Source organism: Enhydra lutris, unplaced genomic scaffold (genome assembly GCF_002288905.1).
Source record: "Enhydra lutris kenyoni isolate GAN:26980312 unplaced genomic scaffold, ASM228890v2 scaffoldscaffold96, whole genome shotgun sequence".
NCBI classification, from domain to species: Eukaryota; Metazoa; Chordata; class Mammalia; order Carnivora; family Mustelidae; genus Enhydra; species Enhydra lutris.
This window is the reverse complement of record NW_019154180.1, coordinates 3120527-3140712: the sequence shown is the minus strand read 5'-3', so window position 1 is coordinate 3140712 and position 20186 is coordinate 3120527. Positions and strand designations below refer to the sequence as shown.

The window sequence follows — 20186 nt, the reverse complement described above, 5'->3', positions numbered from 1 at the left end:
AATGAGTCAGGGACATGAGCTGAAGGCAGCTGGTTCCTCCCAACAGAGGTGCCTGGACAGTGTCAAAGCCTGGGAACCTGCCCGCTCAGGACCCTAGCGCTGACACCATGCGGCCTCCCTTCCACCTCCTTGTGGGAGGCACAGGGAACCAGGCACCCTGGCCCTGTCCTCGGGGACCCAACAAGCCCACAGCTCTAACATGGGGCCAGGAAGACTCGGCTCCCCAGAAAGGGGTGGGTGAGCTTCTGGGGTGGCGCAGGGCGTGGCTGGTGCAAGGCCTATAGCCTGATGGACCGGAGACCTCTTGGGCCACAGAGTGGCTGGGGTTGGGGGAGAGATGGGGAGGCCTTGGGCAGCTGAGGGTCCTACCCAGTGCCCGTCGGCACTGGTGTGAGAGTCCCATGAAGGCTGAGGGGCACTTTTCTCTTTAGAAAGAGCACTCTGGCTGTGGCCAGGAGGGAACGGAGGGCACAGTGTGGAGATAGGAGGCCAGCTGGGGACTGTCAGGGAGTCAGAAGCAGAGGGGCCTCGGCAGTGACTGTGGTTAGCCCAAGGTAGGAGATGCTTGGTTCTGTCAGCCCTGGGCCAGGAAAGAATTGGTAGGGTGGGGTGGGCATACATGGAGGGGGGTGGGCCGGGGGAGGAGATGGGAGAGGGGAGAGCAAGGCCTGGGAGTGCCTGATGACTCCTCTTCCTCAGGCACAAGTCATAGCCCTGGGGCTGAGGGGAGGGCCAAGCAAGGGAGCGCTGCGCAGGCAAAGGCAGGGGCTGGGGACTGGGCTTTTTCTAAAAAGATGTCTTTCTATTTTATTTCCAGATGTGATTCTCCAGCAAGCAAATAAATACAGTGGGGAGGTGGGGGGAAGAGGTGAGGATTACTATAAATTAGAAAATAGCCCGGGTGGGGGAATGCGGGGCGAGGCGCAGGTGGGGGGAGGCCGCAGGGAGACCCCTGGCGGGCAGCACCCGGCCGCTCTTCGCCGGCCCCTCCTCAGCTGCTGGCTCCGTCTGGGGGTCCTCAGGCACTGCGGTGGGGGCTCCTGCTTGCTCCTGCCGGGGTTGCTGGGCCTCAGGTGTCCGTGGGGTTCGGCGCTCACAGGTCAGTCACCTTGTTCTCCACCAGGGCAGCGACCTGCTGCAGGCGGCAGGCCAGCTGCATCTTCTGAGCCACGGGGTCCTCCTCCAGGGCACTGATGATCTGCCCAGGGAACAGAAGGGCGGCCTGCCTGAGACCTCTGCCCTCAGCCTGTAGCCCAGGGCTGGGCAGCCCCGGACCGTCTCAGCAGTGGCTTGGGGATCGCTGGGGCCGCCCCAGGCCTCCCCGGGCATCTGGGCTGGGGCCACGCCTCTTCCCCCAACTGCGCCCTTCCTCTCCTCTGCCCACATGGGCCTAGACACCTCCTTCCAGCCCCAGGGAGATTCTGGGGCCTCCCTCCGGGCTCAGGGGGCGTGCCCCTCCCCCTCCCGGCCGCCGGGCCTCACCTGGTCATAATACCTGTGGATGTGCTTGTACAGTTCCTGCAAAGCCTCCAGGCAGTGGGGAGCTGAGGCGTAATTCTGGGGACCGCACATGGAGAGGTGAGGCTCAGCCCGGACCTTAAAGCCCACCCCCACCCCCGCGCGCACCGCGAGGCGGAGGGCTGTGCCCCCTGGGCCATGCCTTACCCCGGAGAGCTCAGCCAGCGCCGAGTTCATCTCCTGATAGCTCGCGGCCGAGCTCTGGCGGATGTCGGAGTAGTATCTGGCGGCGGAGACCCGGTTAGGGGCGGGCAAGGCGGGAAGCCCCGCCCCCGAGCCCCGCTGTCCCAACACTCACCTCTCCACCATCTGCTTGTAGCGAGGGATCTCGCGGGCATAGAGCAGTTTGTTCACCGGGGAATCCTGCTCTGGGTAGGAGTGGGCCTGAGCGGGGAGGCGGGGGGAGCTCCGGCCCTGTCCCCCTGACAGCACCGCCAGTGCCCCGCGGCCCGCCCATCTCCCCAGCCCGGCTCGGGGCTGCGCACGGAGAGTTCTGTGGCTTCCTCCCTGAGCCCTTCCTCCTTGGGCCTCGGTCTGTCGATGCCAGCTCTGCGCTTACCCTGCCCACTTTATGCTCGGAGACGGTGCACGAGTCGATGAAGGTCTGGGCGATGACGGCGAGGACGGCGTCCACGTTGTCGGACACCCGCACGTCAAAGATGAGCTGTGGCTTCTTCAGGGCGTTCACCCAGAACCGCAGCAGCAGGCTGGGGACACAGGCCCGCCGCGCGCATCATCGGCCGGGCCGGACCCGAGTCCCGCGGGGGGCTGTCTGGCACGTCCATGTCAGAAACGCAGGGCAGATGCCACCAAGCTTGGGCTCGGGTCCTGGCCCTGTGGCCCCGCCCCTGGCCCTGAGGCCCCGCCCCCAGCGCGGCCAGCCCTTAACCTCCCGGGTTCCGCCTGTCCTGCGCGCGGGCTAGTACCTGTTGGTTTTCCAGATGTGCAGGGTCTCCGGGTCCTCAATGCCGTGCTTGCCCGCCAGCTCGTCCAGGAGGTCGAACAGGTACTTGACGGCGATGGGCACGGGCCTGTTCACGCTGAGGATGGCCTGGAAGGTGTCATCCACGAACTTCTGCAGCGTGCCCTGGAAGGCAGGGGGCGCGGTGTGGGATGCCGGACGTTCCCCCGGGGACTCAGGCCACCGGGCTAGCTCTCAGGACCACGCCCTCCCCCCAGCTCAGTCCCAGCCCCCGCCCCCATGGGCCCTCCCAACCAGGGGGCTCCCCTGGGGTGCAGCTCCCCAGCCACACCAACCTTCATGGACAGCAGGCGGGTGAGATAGATCTCTGGGATCGCCTTGGCCCGTGCCCGCTCCCGGTCCCGCTCCCGCAGGCTGCCTCGCCGTTCCTTAGCTCCTTCTGGCTCCTCGGTGGCTTTCACCAGGTGCCAGAGGCGGACCCCACCCTCCTCACCGTCCTCCAGCATGGGAACGTCTGAGGGCCCAGAAGTCTGGCCTCAGTCCTCAGCCCCTGCCCCCTGTCCCACACCACAGGCCGGGGACGCCCAACCCGCTCACCTAGCCGGGTGAGGCAGGGCTGCGGGAGGCGCGGAAAGCTCAACACCCCGGGGCCCCAGAGCTCCCCAACCAGGATGAGCTGCTGCCCTCATCCGCCTCAGGTCCCTGGCCCAGCCTAGAGGTTGTGCTCGCCCCCTGGCAAGGTGCGGTGGACACCCAGGCAAGGCGGATGGCAGGACTGGGACTCCCACCTGCCTACTTCGAGCTCTGGGGCCATAAGACTCACTCTCCCCCAAGGGGCAGCTCTGGGCCAGGCTCTGGGAGACGGCTCGTCCGTTGTGCAGCTGGGGGATGAGCCCCACGGTGGCTCCGTCCGGGACCTGGCAGGAAGGCGAGCGGAGGCTGGGCTCCTTCCCTGGCTGATGGGGAGGCGGGGGCAGCCCCCCAGCCCCCGGCCGCCCGGCACCTTGTAGTGCTGCAGGGTGTTAAGTCTCTTCCAGCGGTTCTGGGTCACCGAGGTCAGGTCCTCATCGGACAGGGTTAGGTGGCCAGCAAGGCCCGAGCGCCACTCTGGGGGCACCCGGGGAAGCCGGTGAGCCTGCAGCCTGTGCCCCGAGCCTGCACTGGTGGTGTATTCCGGGTGACAGGGCCCAAGCTCCCCCTTCCTCCCAACCCCCGCCAGCCTCCCTCCCCATCCCTGCCGGGGCAGTGCGGGGCTGAGCACCTGCGGGTGGTGACAGCCCCAGGCAGGGATGGGCGGGTAGGTTCTCTCACCGAGATCTAGGACGTGCACTGAGGGCCTCTGGGAGAAGGGGGTGCCCTTGTAGACTTGGTCCAGCACCTTCTCTTTGACCTGGGTGATGGTGTCTGTGTCGAGCACCCGCGCGGGCACGCGCTGCGTGGCGCTGCTCCCTGCTGCCCCACCGGCCCCGGGGCCCACCAACACCATCAGCGTCAGGGGCCGGAAGTCCACGTCCTCCCGAAGCAGGCGGCTGTCGTTCAGGGTCCGTTTGGCCTTGCCTGTCACGGCATCCACGGGGCCCTTGTCCACCTGGTACTGTATGGCCCGCAGGAGCAGGTACAGCGGCTCCCCGGCCACCTCCTGCAGCGGGCACAACGAGACAGGGAAGGGCAGTCGGCTGCTCGCAGGGAGGACAAGGACGGCCGGCCCGACATCACACCCAGCCCTCCCGGAGGGCTCACACCCCAGGGCCCCTGGGGGAACGGGGGGCCCAGGTCAGCGGGGCAACAGGTGGCAGCTGTGAAAGGAAGCAAGGGGAGAAGGTGTCAGCCGGGCTGACCCTGACCTTCAGGAAGGTGTAGAGGCAGATGGACAGCCAGTTGGTCAGCAGCTTTTCCACCATGGTCTCCGTCCTGGAGGGAGTGGGCCCCAGGTCAGAGAGGGGGTGCTGCAGGGCCCCTGCCCCCGCCCCAGGCCCTGGGCTGAGCTTTTCCACCTGTCAGCCCTTTGTGCCCCCTGTCCCTGGTAAGGAGGCCCGTCTACCTCCCTCCCACCTGCCCCGCCCACCCCTGCTCCATGGGGAGCCCCCCCACCCCCTGCTTCCAGAGCGCATGGCCGGGCTTGCCGACCTGCGCAGCATGAGCTTGGGGTTCCTGTGCACGTAGTGGGCGGCCAGGTCACTGAGCAGTGTCCGCAGGATGTCGGTCAGGTACTCCAGCTTTCCATGCAGCGCCAGGGACAGCAGGGAGGCCACGTGGCAGCGGTCCCGCTGGGAGAAGCCGGGCTGCCCCTCCAGGGTGCGGATGAGCTGGGGGGCAGGGCGCTGGCACTCAGGGGCGCCCCACGCAGCGCCCTGCCTTTGTGCTCGCCCAGCCCCACCGCCCGGCCCGGCCTGCGCCCCTCCAGGCCCCCCGACCGCCCGCACAGCCCTCACTGTGAGGAGGAAGAGCTTGCTGTTGAGCAGGTTGGAGAGCTGCGTGAGGCCCTGGCGCACAGGGACACGGCGGGCCTCTTCCCCGGGCCCCTCGAGGGCGGGCTGCAGCGGGCAGCTGCCATGCCCTGGAAAGAAGACGCGCTCGGCATAGGTGTGGTAGTCCAGGAATGGGATCCCACTGGCCTCCAGGTCGCTGCTGAGGTCGGTCATCTCGGTCATCAGGTCTGTGGGCCAGGAGGCACTGAAGTGTGGGCTCAGGCCCAGGTGGGTCCTCTGTCCCCCTCCCTGTCGCCCTCTCCCCACCTGTGAACTCCTTGCGGCACTGGTCGCCTACACCGATCTCTAGGTTCTCCAGCTGCACCAGAACCTTCTGATAGTCCCGCAGGGCCTGCTTGCTCTTGTGCCTGCGGCCCAGGGACCAGGTATTAGCCACAGGCCCGAGCCAGCCGGGAGCCCGAGGCCACCAAGCCAGGGTGGCTGGCGGCCTGGAGGCCTGCCATGGTGCACCTTTCTGAAAGTGAGGAGGGTGGTGGGCACAGGCATGACGGGGAGGAGCCTCTCACCTGTACATGAGGCTGAGCAGCAGGACGGCGGCAATGAGCACTGCGGCGCCCATGCCCAGGCCCACCTGGGCCTCTACAGGGAAGGGAGACAGGGCGGGCTCGGTCTCATACTGGACGGGGCCCAGGGCCAGGCGCACGTTGCCCATCTGAACCTGGGGCGGGGGGCGGGCAGGGCTCCTGAGTGAGAGGGCCTCTGGGGCCCTGGTGCCCAGCCACCTCTGCGCCGGGAGCCCCCCCTCACCACGAACTGCGGCAGGGTCCCCGAGCCGTTAGTGGGCTGCGGGGCCCGGGGCGGCGGCTCACAGTACAGGTGGGTGAGTGTAAGAGTCTTCACCAGGCACTCGCCGTCGCCGATGTGCACGCGCACTTCCTCCTTGCTGATGCCCAGGTTGAGGCCCTGGCCCTGGGACAGAGAGCAGGGGCCTGAGCCGGGGCCCCCGTCCCCTGCCCGTGGTCCCCACGCAGAGGCGGCCCGCGGAAGAGCTCACCTCCACATCCAGGACGTTGCCCGGCTTGACACGGTAGGGGCGGGCGGGCTCCTCGCGGCTGAGGGGGGCCAGACGGGGGTTGGGCTGGTACAAGAAGTCCTGGCCCCCGCTGGCACTGGCAAAGTCTACGTGCACATTGTCCAGGGCGAAGAAGACCCGCCGCGGGTGCGCCCCGTCTGGCACGGCGGGGCTGTGGCACACCAGGAGGCCGGACGAGTTGACGGAACAGACCGTGGAGCACTGCGAGGCAGCGGGGCCCGGGACGAGGAGGGGTGAGCTGGGGCTTCCTCGCTCGCTCCCGGGGGGGCAAAATGGGCCCCCATCCGCACCCCGCACCCCCGCCCCCCAGGCACGACCGGCCCCGCTGCCTGCCGGTGGGGTGCTCACCTGCAGCAAGCCCCCCTCGAGCGGGATACAAGCCTGGGGGGCCACAGCAGGGGCCCCGCAGCTCCTCCTTGGGCTGGGATCCGGGGGCTGGGCTACCCGCGCCTGCACCTCTGCTGTCGCCTCCAGCCACACGGACAGCAGGGGCTGCTGCACCACGTCTAGGCCGGTGCCCCTGACGCGGATCAGCCGCCCGCCCCTGCGTCAGGTCGCAGTCAGCAGCCACACGGGTGGCAAGCGGCCCGGCCCAGCCCCACCTCCCCGGGGAAGGAGCCCAGGACGCCTGGAGCGCCAACCCAGTCCTCACCCCCGGAAGCTGACGCTCGGCTCGGCAGCCACGAGCTGGGGGTTGGCCGTGTACTGGAAGGGGCTGGCGGGCAGCGTGCGCTGGGCGTGGCCGAAGACCACGCGAACCACTGCTTCTCCTGGGCTGGTCTGGGACATGGTGTGGCACACGATGGACTCAGGACACACCGGCTCCTGGCTACGGGGGCGGGGGAGGGGGAACGGCTCTGGCATCTTGAGCTCTAGCCTGGGCCTGGCTACCCCACCAGAGACCCACATTGCCTCCCTCAGTGAGGACAGAGACCATTAGGGCACAGTGGCCGTTCCTCTTGGACTTTGACGGTGGCCTTAGGGAGCCCTGAACCCACTGTCGCCATGTACACAAGGGGGTAATGAGGCTCCCAAGGATACCCCCAGCTGACAGCCCCCAGCTTGGGACCGGGAGGAGAGATACTCACATGGGACAGGGCTGTTCACCCACGAAGGCACTGATGTCGCCCCCTGTCTGGAGGTGCTGCCCGTGGATAGTGAGCTGGGTACCCCCTGCCTGGGGGCCCCACTGGGGACTCAGGCTCAGCAGGATGGGGTCCTGAGGGACAGAGCAGGCTGGGGTGCCAGACACTTGCTCCCTTAGGCTCTGGGCCCCAGGGCGCCAGGGCTTTCTCCCGTGGGCCATAGTTGACCACACCCTCCTCCCAGAAGCCTCACAGCTCTCCTTTGCCCTGAGAGGGGCTTGTCTCTCCTCACTGCATCTCTGCCCCTCAGGACGGCCTCTTTCTCTGCTACAACTTACTCTTCCCAGGCCCCCCCGAACTCTAAATCGTGAGATCCAATCGCCAACTTGGGGTGCTGTCGGACTACTGCTCTGCCCTGCCTCCCGCTGCTCCCCCCTGCACTTCCTGGCTTCGGCTAGTGCCTCAAAGTGTCCCCGTTCTCCCTCGGTCCCACCCGCCTGCCACACTGGCTGCTTCCACTGTCCCACTGGTGTCCCTGGCCCGTCCTCCACTCGGTGGCCAGGATGATCACTCAGACAGATCACCTGGTTTTCCTTCTGGACACATGCCAGCTCTTCCTGCTACCCGGGGCCAACTTTGAAATCCTCACTTAGGCTTCCCTCCTACTATATCCTGCGTGGGAACCACCCTGGGGTGGGTGCTGACCTGGTAGGTGAAATGCTGGGTTGAGATGCCTGGTGGCCGGTTCTTAATGGCCACTTGGATGGGCCCTGTGGTGCCATTGGGGGCGGGAGCCGTCACACACACAATCCTGGGGAATGGAGGCCTGGGAGCTGCTCAGGGCTCCCATGGACCAGGCCCGTCTTCAGCAGGAGCCGGGGGCCACCTGCCAGCCACCGCCCAGAACTCCCACCTCCACCTCGCTGCCACCCCTCTCACTGCCAGCCGCTGCTTCCTTCCCCCGGCTCGTCTTCCTTCCTTCCACATTTCTTGGCTGCAAGCTCCCCTTCTCTCTGGGTAGCCGCCCTCTGAGGGCTTCCCCAGGAGGGCGTCCCTCAGCCCCTGGCAGCTCGGATGGCTCACCGGGCAGAGGTGCGGTAGAGAGAGGGCTCCGGGCTGCAGGGGCGGCCAGCCACCTTCACAGCATCTTGTACCTCAGCAAAGTCCCGGCCCAGGTTGGAGCCCTGGATGGTGAGGGCCAAGCCACCCTCGGGGGGCCCGGTTAGGGGCTCGACCTGCAGCAGGGAAGGGTGGCCCGAACCCACATCTGCTCTGCCGTGGGGGTACCCCACCAGCCAGCCTGGGGCAGGACTGAGCTGCCGGGGCTTGGGGGCCTGAGCAGGGTGGGTCTGACCCAGGTGAGGTTAGTGCAGTGCGAGGGGGAGGGGCGGGGCTGATGGGGAGGAGGTCGGAGGCTGGGGGCTCACTGTGTCAATGCTGGGAGTGGGACACAGCAGCTCCACGGCGCCAGGGGGGCACAGAGGACCGTAGCGACAAGCAGGCTGGCCGTGGCTGCACCACACGCAGCGCAGACGCCCACTGGCTGCCTGGCAGCGGCTGCAGTCAGGGTGGTCCACGGCGCAGTCGTACAGGGTCACTGAGGAAGGTCAGGCAGGGCGCTGAGGCACCGCCCCTGCCCCCCACCAAGTCCTACCTGCCCCTGCCACCCCCAAGCTCACCATGGAGAGTGCGGGCGTTGTCCAGCCGTTGGCCCTTGTCCCGGGTGACATAGATGGGCACCGGGAGCTCCCGCTGCGCCATGGAGGGGCGGAACTATGGGCAGAGTGTGGGGTCAGGCCGGGCCCAACTCCGGACAACCCTGACCCCTGTCTCCTCCAGGACACTCCTCCCAGAATGGGTGCCCTTGTTCAGTGCCCACGTCTCCCACCGGACTGCAAGCCTAGGGCAGAGGATGGGGTGCCAGGTTCCTGCTGCATGCCCAGGGCCTGCACAGAGCCTGCCTTGTGAGGGACGACAAGATGCGGAGGGCAAAGAACAATCTGGGAGGCAACATGTGTGGGGGCATGAGGGCCGCAGAGAGCAGCCGGGGGCAGGAGAGGCTGCTGGGCGGCCACACACCTGCTGGGCCTGGCAGTGGATGAGGCCCACGTCCCCCGCCATCTCCTCCAGAGAGGCCGGCAGCCTTCGAAGTTCCCCGGGCAGCTCCAGCCAGCAGTGGTAGGAGGCAGGCAGGCTCTGGGAGTGGACACTGTCAGGACCCTGGACGCGGTCAGCGCCCCCCACCAGCCCTCCCCATCTGCATTCCCCGCTCACTCCGAAATGCTGAAGGTTCCGCACACGCAGGGCCAAACGGCTCTCCCAACCCACAGGCACTAGGAGGGGACCGGCCAGGCCCTCCACACGGGGACAAGCCCCTGGGCCACGCACCTGGATGTCCACCTGCAGAAAGGAGACACTTTAGCCCTTTGGCAGGAGAGGGGGCTGGGCAGGGCACACGTGGGGTGGGTGCGCAGTGGCAGCGGGGCGGGGGCGGGGGCGGGGGCGGGGGCGGGGCCCACCCACCTCCTGGACACTGTAGATGGTGTCCTCGCCCTCGGGGCAGTGCTCCCCGTACACGCAGCGGTTGCTCTGGGAGCACCAGTGGCAGCGCCAGAGGCTGCCCACACAAGCACGGCACCTGGAGGGGCAGGGGGCTGCTCAGGCGGGGCGCCCTCTGGGCTCGCCGCCCCTCTGCAACCACCAGGCCCAGCACTCACGGGGCTGCCGCCTCCAAGGCCTGGACGGCGCTGCAGTCGTAGAAGGAGAAGTTGGTGGTGGCCACGGCCACATCCTCAAACATCAGAGCCAGGGGCAAGGTGACATGGTCTGGGAGGGGACGGTGGTGGCAGGGCGGGTCACGGGGCTCCTGCCCCTCTGGCTCCTGCCCCAGCCCCTGGCCCCCGGCCCCAGGGGCTCCTCACCTGTGCCTGGAGGGTTCAGCGGCAGCTGGTCTTCGGGAGGGGTGACGCAGGCTACGTGGGGCCCTTCCACATGAGCCAAGCTGTCATAGTCCCCAAAGGCACAATGGAAGTATTCATCCATGGCCAGGGTGGGCAGCCAGGGGACAGACAAGGTGACCTGGGACACACGTCAAGGAAAACAGAGCAGGCAGGGGCTCCTCGGTAGGGGGATGTGGTGGGTGTCAGCAAAGGAGAGGGAGCTCGGGCACAGTGGGGTAGGAGCAGAGGCAGCGGGAGAGGAGGAAGACAACGGGGGCAGTTTGTGGGCAGCCCCCATAGGTGGGCAGCGGCGGGCAGCTCACCTGGCCCTGCTCCTGGCGGGGGCGGTGGGCTGGCAGCAAGCTCTGGACGTGCGGGCAGCGGCCATCCTCATAGCTCCACAGCCACTGGTTGGCCTGGGCTGCCCGCCCACATTGGCCCTTGGAAGTACACCTGTAGGGCCAGGGGCCATTGGGTTGGCATGTGGGTCTCAGGCTCCCCAGGCAATGGGTGGCGAGAGGGCCTGGAGGATGGCCCAGCTGGAGTATGTTACCCAGGTATGGGGGACAGAAAGGGACAGTGCTCATGAGGGATGGGCCAAGCAGATAGGGCCTCGCGGCCAAAGTGCGGGCTTTGGCCTTGACCGTGAGTAAGAGGGGGGCCGCTGCTGTGGAGGGGAGGGTTGCCGTAAGGGGTTCCTGGAGCAGAAGTGGGACGGGAACACCTGGGAGAGGCGGCAGGGGCCTGACCAGGGAGTGGAGCTGGGTAATGAGAAGACAGCAGCTTGGGCCGTGTGGGGCAGGACGGAGGGATTCCGCGGTGGCCCTGTACCTCCATCTCTGGAAGCCGAGCTGGCCTCCTGGCAGGCCTGAGGCTGCCCTCCCCGCACACACCACCTGTTGGCCCAAGTCCGGACCCAGGCCCTGCGCTCACCTGCCTTGGAGGACACACCAGCCGCACAGCGGGTCTCGAGCCTGCAGGCAGCTGGCACAGTCAGAGAACTGGGGGCAGGCAGCCACAGGCACCCGGTCCACCTGGGTGGGCAGCGAGGGGCAGAGGTAGTAGGCGCTGGGCCTCGGGCCTTCTGTGCCCACCACCCCCACCCCCAGGGACAAGCCTCACCTGCTGGGCAGTCAGGACATAGAGGTGGTGGCCACTGCTGTCCACCAGCAGGTCTGGCCTGATGGCTGAGCCTGGAGGCCCCACTTGCTGGGAGTGATACACTTGGCCTTGGGAGCCATTGAGAAAGACCTGGAGGGACGACAAGGCCTGCTCTTAAGATTTGTGGTATGTGCCCTGCTCTTGTTTGGGGCTCCCAGGGAGCCTCCTGTGGCACAGGGCCAGCTCTCCTTCCTGCTATACCAGGGAGGCCAGGCTGGGCCACGGAGGGTGGGGCAGGCCCCTAGGCCTCCTGCATGGCTCCCCTCCCCTCCCCCATTCACCATCACCCAGCCACTCTGGGTAAGGACCTCAGTGCCGGGGCAGGAGGGCAGGTGCAGGGAGCTAAGCAGGGCTTAGCTAAGCAGAGACTTCTGGGGCCAGACTGGCTCTGGGACCAGGCACTGTCCACCCCCACCCTGTGGCATCCCCGCCCACCTTGACCGTCAGCTCCCACCATCGGCTGGAGCCCGGGCAGCCTTCCTAAGTTCTGCAACTAGGAGCCCCAGGAGGTGGCACCCAGCCAGCCACCCATGTGCGGCATGGCCTTTCGACCAGCTGGCGGGACACAGCCTGAGAGGTCAAGGTACCTGGGGCTTCCCCGAGCCACCTCAGGGCCGGGCCACACCCGGTTAAAGCAGCAAGGGTGGGCCCTGCCCAGCTCCGAGAGGCCTTGGTGTTGGGGTCTGGGACCAGGGCAGGCCCCTCACCTTACCTTATGCAGCTGACCCTGGGTGTCCCCCAGGAAAGCAATCATATGCCCGTCTGTCTGGAGGCCTGCCACGGCACTGATGGGCTGCTCGAGCTGCAGCACGGGCTTGGCCTCCAGGGGCTGACGGCCAGCGATGGGGCTGGGGGTGTGCTCATCGCCGCAGGGGTATGACTCCGGGGAGTCCTGGATGGGCAGGGAGGGGAGGATCAGTCCCGGCAAGAGGCAGGAGGCAGGAGGTACCTTCCCCGGGGCACAGAGCAAGCCCAGGCCGGAGGGTAGGGCCAGGGAGCCTTGTGGGGGGCAGGGCAGATTGGTCAGGGTCCTAGCCTCACAGCAGGACAAGCGGACACTGCAGAGGCAGAAAGACTAAAAGAGCCGCTAAGAGCCCGCTCCTCCTTGACATCCTCTGACCAGGATTATCACCCGACAGTGCCCAGCCCCCCGCAGCCCAGACTAACAGATAGCAGTCCCTGCCTTGGGGCCGAGACACGGTGCAGGGGGATGGGGACAGAGAGGCAAGCCAGGCCGGACGAGGCCGAGAGAGACAGCAGGAGCCGAGCCGAGGGTGAGCGGGGCCACTCACGGCAGGCAGGGCGACGCAGCGGGACGTGACCCCGTACTCCACGGTGGCCTCCTCCAGGCCGCTGGGGCCACGGCCGCCAGCCGTGTAGCACAGGCGCCGCGCGCGCTCCATGCTGCTGTCCAGCTCGGCCAGCGGGAAGGCACACAGCGCGGGCCGGGCCCCGCCGGGGCCTGCAGCGAAGGCGGCCAGCAGCGCGCCGGGCGTGAGGGAGGCGGCCTGGATGAGGCCCTGACCCCGGCAGGCGAGGGGCACCTCCACGTAGGAGTAGAGGTTGGCGTCCCCCAGGCAGACGCGGGCCACGTACGAGCGGTACTCGGCTTGCGCCCGGGCCCCGCGGCGGCGGAAGACGAAGTAGGCCGAGCGGGCGTCGGAGAAGGCCGCCACGTAGCTGTTGTTGTAGTCGGAGAAGTCGCCCACCACGAGGCGGCCCAGGCCCTCGCTGGAGAAGGGCTGCGGCCCGGCCAGCTGGCGCACGGTCAGGGGCGGCACCCCGCCCGACAGCTTGCCCGCCAGGCCCCTGGCCACCAGCAGGAGGTCCCGGCCCGGCGCGGCCACCACCAGGCCCACTGTGGCGACACCCGGGGCGTTGGCAGCCACGAACTGCCCGTCGCCGGGGTCCTCAGCCTGGTACAGCACCTGCGCCACGTCCTCCAGGCCGCGCTTCTCGCACACGCCCTGGCGCGCCTGGCCGCAGGCCACCAGCTCCTGCGCGCGGCCGCTCACCAGCAGCAGCTGGTTCGTGTTGTCCGTGAGCCGCGCCTGCGGGCAGTCGGCCGGGTCGCGGAACGGCACGCAGTCGGGGCTGTCGAAGACCGGCCCGGTGACCGCCACCGCCTGGAGCCGCAGCTCGGGGCTGAGCTGGAAGAGGCGGTTCACGGCGCCCACGTAGAGCGTGCCGCGGCCCGGCGCCAGCGCCAGGTGGTTGAACGTGGTGTTGGGGGCCGAGAAGCGGAGCGCCCGCGGCGGGGGCGGCAGCGGCAGGCACAGCAGAAGCACCCGCAGGAGGCGGGGCCCCAAGGGACACCAGGGAGTCATCGCGCGCGGGCACCTGCGGGGGAGAGCGGAGCCGAGGGAAGAGCGGGTGGAGAGAGCACGCGGGAGGGAGGGAACGATCCGGAGAGTAACAGATCCGAAGGGAAGGGAGAGGATGGAGAAAGAGACCGAGGGAGACAGAAAAGGAGCAGAGAGAGAGAGTCCAAGGGATGGGGGGGTTGGGGGGGCCCACGGGTGCCCAGGGAAAGAATTGCTTCCATCTCCTTTTTATTTGTCTAGATTGTTGGAGGGGGCAGATCCTGAAGAGCCGTGGGAACAGGAACAGAAGGACTCCCAGGGACAGAGGGGCAGTGCCAGAGAGGGGAAAGGGCAGGAGAGGAAGACAGCATAGGGGAGAAGCAGGAGGCTCTGATGGGGGGAGATGGGGGGGACAGAGGGGGGGGGCGCCCCCAGGGGGGGGGGGGGGGGGGGGGGGGCAGGACAAGGAGGAGGACAACCATGAAGAAGCGCAAGGCCACCATGCAAGGGGAGGGGGACACCCATAGCACAAGGGACGTGAAGGGCAGGGAGAGAAAACTTGCCCTGGGCAGGCAGGGCCAGCTGTAAGGAGGGACTGATGCCACAGGGGAGAATGAGTGCGGGGAGGGAGAGGGAGCCAGGGAGAAACTGAGGCAGCCAGAGAACGGTAGGCTAGAGGGCTGGGAGGCGGTCAGAGCAGGGGCTGGGGGAGACCCGAGGGCCAGGCGGAGTGGGGGCAGGGGGAGACAATGGGGAGGGCACGGAAAAGCAACACAAGGTGCAGGGCGAGGGGCAAGCCTGGGCCCCAGCCCCTGAGGGTGTTGATGGGGTGGCAGGAGAGAAAAGAGAGGGGGAAGCCTGACTGAGGAGAGGACGGTCAGGGGGAGGGAGCAAGGCATGGGCACCCCTGCCTCCCCACAAGGAGCCATTCAGAGCTCAGACTAAAGGTATCTGCTGAGGGCCAGGTGGGGGCCCCAAACCTCCTGAGAAGGCTTGAGCGGGGCCCCTGTGGGCCACCTCCCAGCCAGGAGCCATTAGCCAAGGCCCCTGCTCGGCACCCTTGGGCCCCAGCTGGCTGCAGAGGTGACCAACACAGAAAGACACCCCACACCAGGCAGGGCCCCTGGGTACAGGACCACAGAGAAGGGGACAGAAGCCAGGCCCTCAGTAGAGCTAGGGTCCTGCCCAGCTGGGCATGCGGGCACGTGCCAGCCAGGAGCAGGCCTGCTGTCACTCAGTGCCCCGCAGCTTGGCAGGCGTGCCAGCTGGAGGCAGAGCCCTGACAGAGGCCCAGACGGAGGCCCCAAGGCCCTTTATCTTGGGAACACAGACAGGAAGGTCAGGCCCAGCTTGGGGACGGGGGCATTTCCTCTCAACCCGGGATATCGGCGGCAGTGTCTGGGGGTTGTGGCTGAGGGGGTAGAGGTACACAGCACCAGGGGCCCCAGGCTCCCTGGGACTGCCTGGCCGGCCTGGCCTGGCCCCTCCCAGGGGTGTCTCTGCAGATAGGGGCCCCGGGCACTTACCGCCTCAGAGGGGAGCAACGGAGGGGTCTCCTGGGCAGTGTGGTACCAAGAGAGGAGCTTCTCCGTTCAGCAGGCCCAGGGCACTGGTGACAGGCACAGGACGGCTGTGGGGGGCATTGTCCAGAGTGGGAGGGAGACTGCTGAGGCTTGGCCCTGGGGGAGGAGGGAGGCCAGGGGGGCCAAGGGCCGGGTGGCTGGGCTCCCCCACAGCTGGCAGCTTTGTCCGTGGTGGCTGAGCCAACGCAGCCCTGCCTCCACCCCGACAATGTCCTCTCTGTCCGCAGGCCCGGGCCCGGACTCACTATCTGGTGCTCTTAACCCCACCCGGGCTCTTCTGGCCAGGGGGCTATTTGCCTCTCCCCACCCCCAGAGAGACACCCCCTGGGACCTGGGGACAAAGGACACGGTTTCTTCCAGCCAGAAAAATGAGACCCACACAGCCAGCCCCACCCCACTCCCAACCCGTGCCAGCCAGCGGGCTCCTCTCTGTGTCCCTCCCTCCCCCCACCCCGTCCCTGTGAAGGGCACAGGGTAGGCCACTGAGGCCCCCCGCCGGGAAGGTCAGGATGCTGAGCCCCTGCAACACCAGCCTCAGCCTCAGTAGCCTTGGCGCCTGGTTGAAGTGCCAGTCCTGGCCCTCAATGCCTGCCTTTGTCCAGGCTGGGGGCGGGGAGGTGCCATCCCACATCCTTGGCCCGGAATATGACTGGCCAGAGAGCAAGCGACCTGTCTCCATCCAGTCCTGCCTCAGGGGACTTGGGAAGTCGTGCCAGGTACGGCCCTGTTCCGGAGGATGCTGCTGGACGAGGCACTGGATGGGGTGGGGGGCGTAGCCCCCAGGAACCCTGCGCTTGGCTCAGGCGTGGCAACTGGCTGCCAGCTGTTCCCTTCCCCCTCCCCCCGGGGAAACACCATCCCAGGATGGGCCTCAGGCTCCCCTCCCTGCCTGGGGTGCTGAAGGCGGTGGGGAAGGGAGTGGCGAGTGGCAGCTGGCTGTCCTGCCCACCCCCAGGGCACCATCTGCACGTGACGCAGGCAGAGCTGGGGGCCCTGGCCTGGGGTGCTGGGGCAGGCGCACTTGGGTTGGGGGCTCTGCTTTCTCCATGGTGCGTGGCGGTAGCAGGCTCAGCAGTAGGCTCCGGGCTCCAGGGTGAGGTGGTGGCAGCTGTGGGGCTCACTGCCACCTGGCTGGGCCGGTTAGATGGCTGTGGGGGTGGGGAGCCAGGCGGGCCTCCTCCCTTCCCTGGGCCCGGCCCCTGGCCCCCAGCCCTGCCAGCTTTCCCATTTGGGGTTAAAAGCCTGGGGGTCCTCCCTCCCACCTCCAGGGCCACAGCCTCAGGGGGGAGCATGTCCCTAAGGCATCAGGAGCTGGGGTCTCAGGGCTTGGACTGGTGCCCGAGGGCCTTTGCCCTGTTGGGCAAGTGGGCTCTGCAGACCCTGGGCTTCTCCCAGGTCCCAGCACGCCCCGAGGCGGCGCCCCAAGATCCAGCGGCCCTCGCACCCCTCACCCTCGCCGGCCCCAGCTCCTGCCTACCTGGGTGGGCCGCTGGCAGGGGCTGAAGAGCAGCTGGCAGTGCCAGAAGTGCGTCCCCGCAGAGCCCCGGCCTCCGTCCCCACAATGCAATCGCGCCCAACCCAACTTATCCTGGCGGGGCCTGCCGGGCTGCCCAGCCCCTCCCCGCCCGCCCATTTGCCTGACGGTGCAGGGCAGGGCGCTGCTGCCCTCTGCCGGCCATGGTGGGCACGACGCAGGGCCAGCCATGCAAACCTGGCTGGGGCAGGTGAGAGCGGGGCCGCCCCCTCAGCCGGGCGGGTAGGGTAGCAGGGCGCTCCCTAGCCTTCCACTAAGTGCCTTGCGGTGGCAAAGAGATGCAGCCCACCGCCACCTGATCCAAGAGTCTCAGAACCCTGCTTGCCAACAGATGAGGCTCCATGGCCAGAAGAGCCCACCTGTGGAGGGAGGACACAGGGGGGCCCCAAGGAGGGGAGCCAAGTCTCAGGGAGAGCTTCACAGAGGAAGTGAGATTTAAGCTGACCTTGAACCACACAGTTCTGCTCCTACTGATGTCTTCCTGACAACCAGGGCTGGTCTAAGTGTTCTGTGTACGTGAACTCATTCACTCCTTCTGATGACCCCGGAGGGGGTACAGTTATTTCCTCCAGTTCACAGGTGGGGAAACTGACGCACGGGAGGTTGGAGGCAGCAGGGGCGGGGGTGCTGGTGGGGGCGGGGGTGGGTGGCGCAGGGAAGGACAGGAGGACCGAGGGGTCCCTAAGGCAAGAGGAGATGGCCAACGGAGTTGTTGGGTTCTTAGCATAAAAAGCACATCCTGGGGTGGCTGGAGCACTGGGACGAGAGTGGGTCGCTAGAGGGGACCTGGAAGGGAGACCAAGGGTGTCCAGGGAGGTGAATGACCCAGATCCTGAAGACCCAGGAAATGTGGACATAGATGTGACTGCCTCCATCCATGCACCCTCTAAGGGGCCAAGAAGGGGCGCAGGAGGGATCTAGAAGCTCCTGGAGGGACAGACTGTTGAGGAGGGCCGCCGTGGGGGAGGCGGGGGGAGGGACTCCAGACAATAGGACTGGAAGGACTGTCCCTCAGCAACCCCATAGGCAGCTGGCCCTCTCTCCCCAACCCCATCTGTCCATCCACCTCTACACCTAACACATATGTGTCCCTGGTGACCTTAGGAAAGACAGACGTCTTCAAGCTCAGCAGTGAGAACATTTTTCCTACCTTGAAGAAAAGAAATCCTTCTCCTCCCTCCCCCCACGGCCCTGTAGAGATGTATTTGCGATGATCCCCACAGATCTCGCATTTATCAGGGTCCCTGGGAAAGGCGGGGAGGCAGCCTCTGCTGGTCTGAGCCCCCGGGGTGCTGTGCTGACGCTGACGCTGACTGCCGAGCACAAGGGTCCTAGACGCTGGAAGGAGGCTCACGGGGTCCCCAGGCCGTGTGCACTTGGAGTCTGCTGGGCCTGGAGGGGGCTCATTTTCCAAGCTGGTTTCCCACAGCAGCCACCGCACAGACACTTACTTCTGTTCACCCCATCTTGGCCGCCGTGCGTGCTTCGGGCTTTTCCTTGGTCCTTCCGGTCAGTTCTGTGGGTGTGGGATGGTGACGTCCCGCTGGGCATCTCACGGGCATCCCCGGGGCTACCAGCGGGTGGGGCTTTTTTTTTTTTTAATATTTTATTTATTTATTTGACAGAGAGATCACAAGCAGGCAGAGAGGCAGGCAGAGAGAGAGGAGGAAGCAGGCTCCCCGCTGAGCGGAGAGCCCGATGCGGGGCTTGATCCCAGGACCCAGGGATCATGACCTGAGCCGAAAGCAGAGGCTTTAACCTACTGAGCCACCCAGGCGCCCCAGCGGGTGGGGCTTCTTTACGTTCCCTTTTCGGCAAAATGGCCTGAGCAGGTCTTGGCCCAGTTTTTGATGTAGGTTGTCTTTTCCCCACTGTTTGCAGGGACTCTTTATATGTTCCGGTACCAGTGTTCGGTCTGCGGTGTCTTCTCGCTTTGTTTCTGGAGCCGTTTGGTAAACAAGTCCTAGTCGCGACGTAACGGCGTTGATCAGTCTTCTCCTTTATGCTTTGTCCTTTCTGACTTGCTTAAGAAATCCTCCCCTACCCAAGATCATAGAAATTGTCTCCTGGGTCTCTTTTCTAAATATATTTTCAAAAAATTTCCATATTCACGTGTTCTTCAATCCATCTGGAGTGGGTTTGGTGCAGGTGGTGTGAGGTAGGGCTCACACTTTCTCCTTTTCCGCATGGGGGGCTGTCGTCCTAGCCCCAGTGTTCGACCTATCCAGCCACTGAGGTGCTCTGAGCCTTTGGTCCCATGCCCTGCCCCGGGCCTAGGCCGCCAGGTGGCTCTCTCCTCTGTCCCTTTGGTGTCTTTGTCTGCCCCTGGCACACTTACAAAAGCTTTAAATCTTCCTTTTCTTCTCTTTCCCCTCTTCCTTCTCCTTGCTTTCCCCTCAGTTTGTTGCTCCTTCTCATCATCTTTCTAAGTTATCTTGCCTACTCTAGGGCCTTTAGTTTTCCTTAAAAGTATAAGAAACAGCTTGTCAGCTTCTGGGGAAAAGTCTGCTGGGATTTCTTTGAAGGGGTAGATAGAAATTTCGTTGAATTCTGAATCACTTTGGAGACTAGCCCTCTCTAAAATATTGTTTCCCGGGGCTGGGTGACTCAGTGGGTTAAGCCTCTGCCTTCGGCTCAGGTCATGATCTCAGGGTCCTGGGATCGAGCCCCACATTGGGCTCTCTGCTCAGCAGGGAGCCTGCTTCCTCCTCTCTCTCTGCCTGCCTCTCTGCCTACTTGTGATCTCTGTCTCTCTGTCAAATAAATAAATAAAATCTTAAAATATTGTTTCCCGATCTATGAACATAGTATCTCTCTTTCTTTTTTTAAGATCCTTTAAATATATTGTTTCCCTAGAGGACGAGCACCTCATTTGTTAGACTTATGATGCCATGCTAAATGCTGACTGTCTTCTTTCTCAGTGACCTTCTGACTGTGTTGCTGGTATGAAGTCTAATGATTCTTTTTGGATTCTTTTTGTGGATTCTGTTCCTCTTTCTTTCTTTCTTTTTAAAGATTTTGTATTTATTCGTTTGACGGAGAGAGAGAGCACAAATAGGCAAAGCAGCAGACAGAGGGAGAGGGAGAGGCAGGCTCCCCGCTGAGCAGAGAGCCCAATGTGCGGCTCAATCCCAAAACCCCTGGATCATGACCTGAGCCAAAGGCAGACGCTTAGCCGACTGAGCCATCTGGGCACCCCTCTGTTCCTTTTTCTGCTTACACAATCATCTCATCTACCACTAATGGCTATTTTGCTTCTTCATTTCCAGTCCTTTCAGCTAGTTTCTTTTGTTATTATGTTCAGTTGTCCACCATATAGTACATCATTGATTTTTGATGTAGTTTTCAACGATTCATTAGTTGCAGATAACACCCAGTGCTCATCACCACAAGTACCCTCCTTAATACCCATCACCCAGCTATCCCATCCCCCCAACCCCCGCCCTTCTGTAACCTTCAGTTTGTTTCCCGTAGTCCAGAGTCTTTCATACTTCATCTCCATCTCTGATTTCTTCCCATTCAGTTTTCCCTGCCTTTCCCTGTGGTCCTCTGCTCTATTCCTTATGTTCCATATGTGAGTGAAACTGTATGATAATTGTCTTTCTCTGCTTGACTTATT

General features: G+C 65.1%; 1 protein-coding gene across 1 annotated transcript; it reads right to left on the bottom strand.

Moving 5' to 3' along the window:
• Positions 1-973: 973 nt before the first annotated feature.
• On the bottom strand, positions 974-13474 carry LOC111139129 (plexin B3). Its single transcript, XM_022491285.1, has 34 exons — positions 12440-13474; positions 11860-12039; positions 11109-11237; positions 10920-11020; positions 10310-10439; positions 9969-10125; positions 9765-9873; positions 9571-9685; positions 9322-9447; positions 9127-9243; positions 8727-8820; positions 8475-8644; positions 8131-8282; positions 7753-7858; positions 7051-7181; positions 6615-6791; positions 6311-6506; positions 5924-6163; positions 5677-5838; positions 5436-5587; positions 5176-5276; positions 4873-5096; positions 4568-4746; positions 4285-4351; positions 3752-4079; positions 3444-3547; positions 3264-3357; positions 2776-2954; positions 2445-2605; positions 2078-2225; positions 1817-1881; positions 1666-1741; positions 1483-1557; positions 974-1198 (listed from the first exon to the last, which is right to left on the bottom strand). Exons 1-34 carry the CDS (start codon positions 13472-13474, stop codon positions 1094-1096), a joined length of 5685 nt encoding a protein of 1894 aa, XP_022346993.1. The 3' UTR covers positions 974-1093.
• Positions 13475-20186: the final 6712 nt, after the last annotated feature.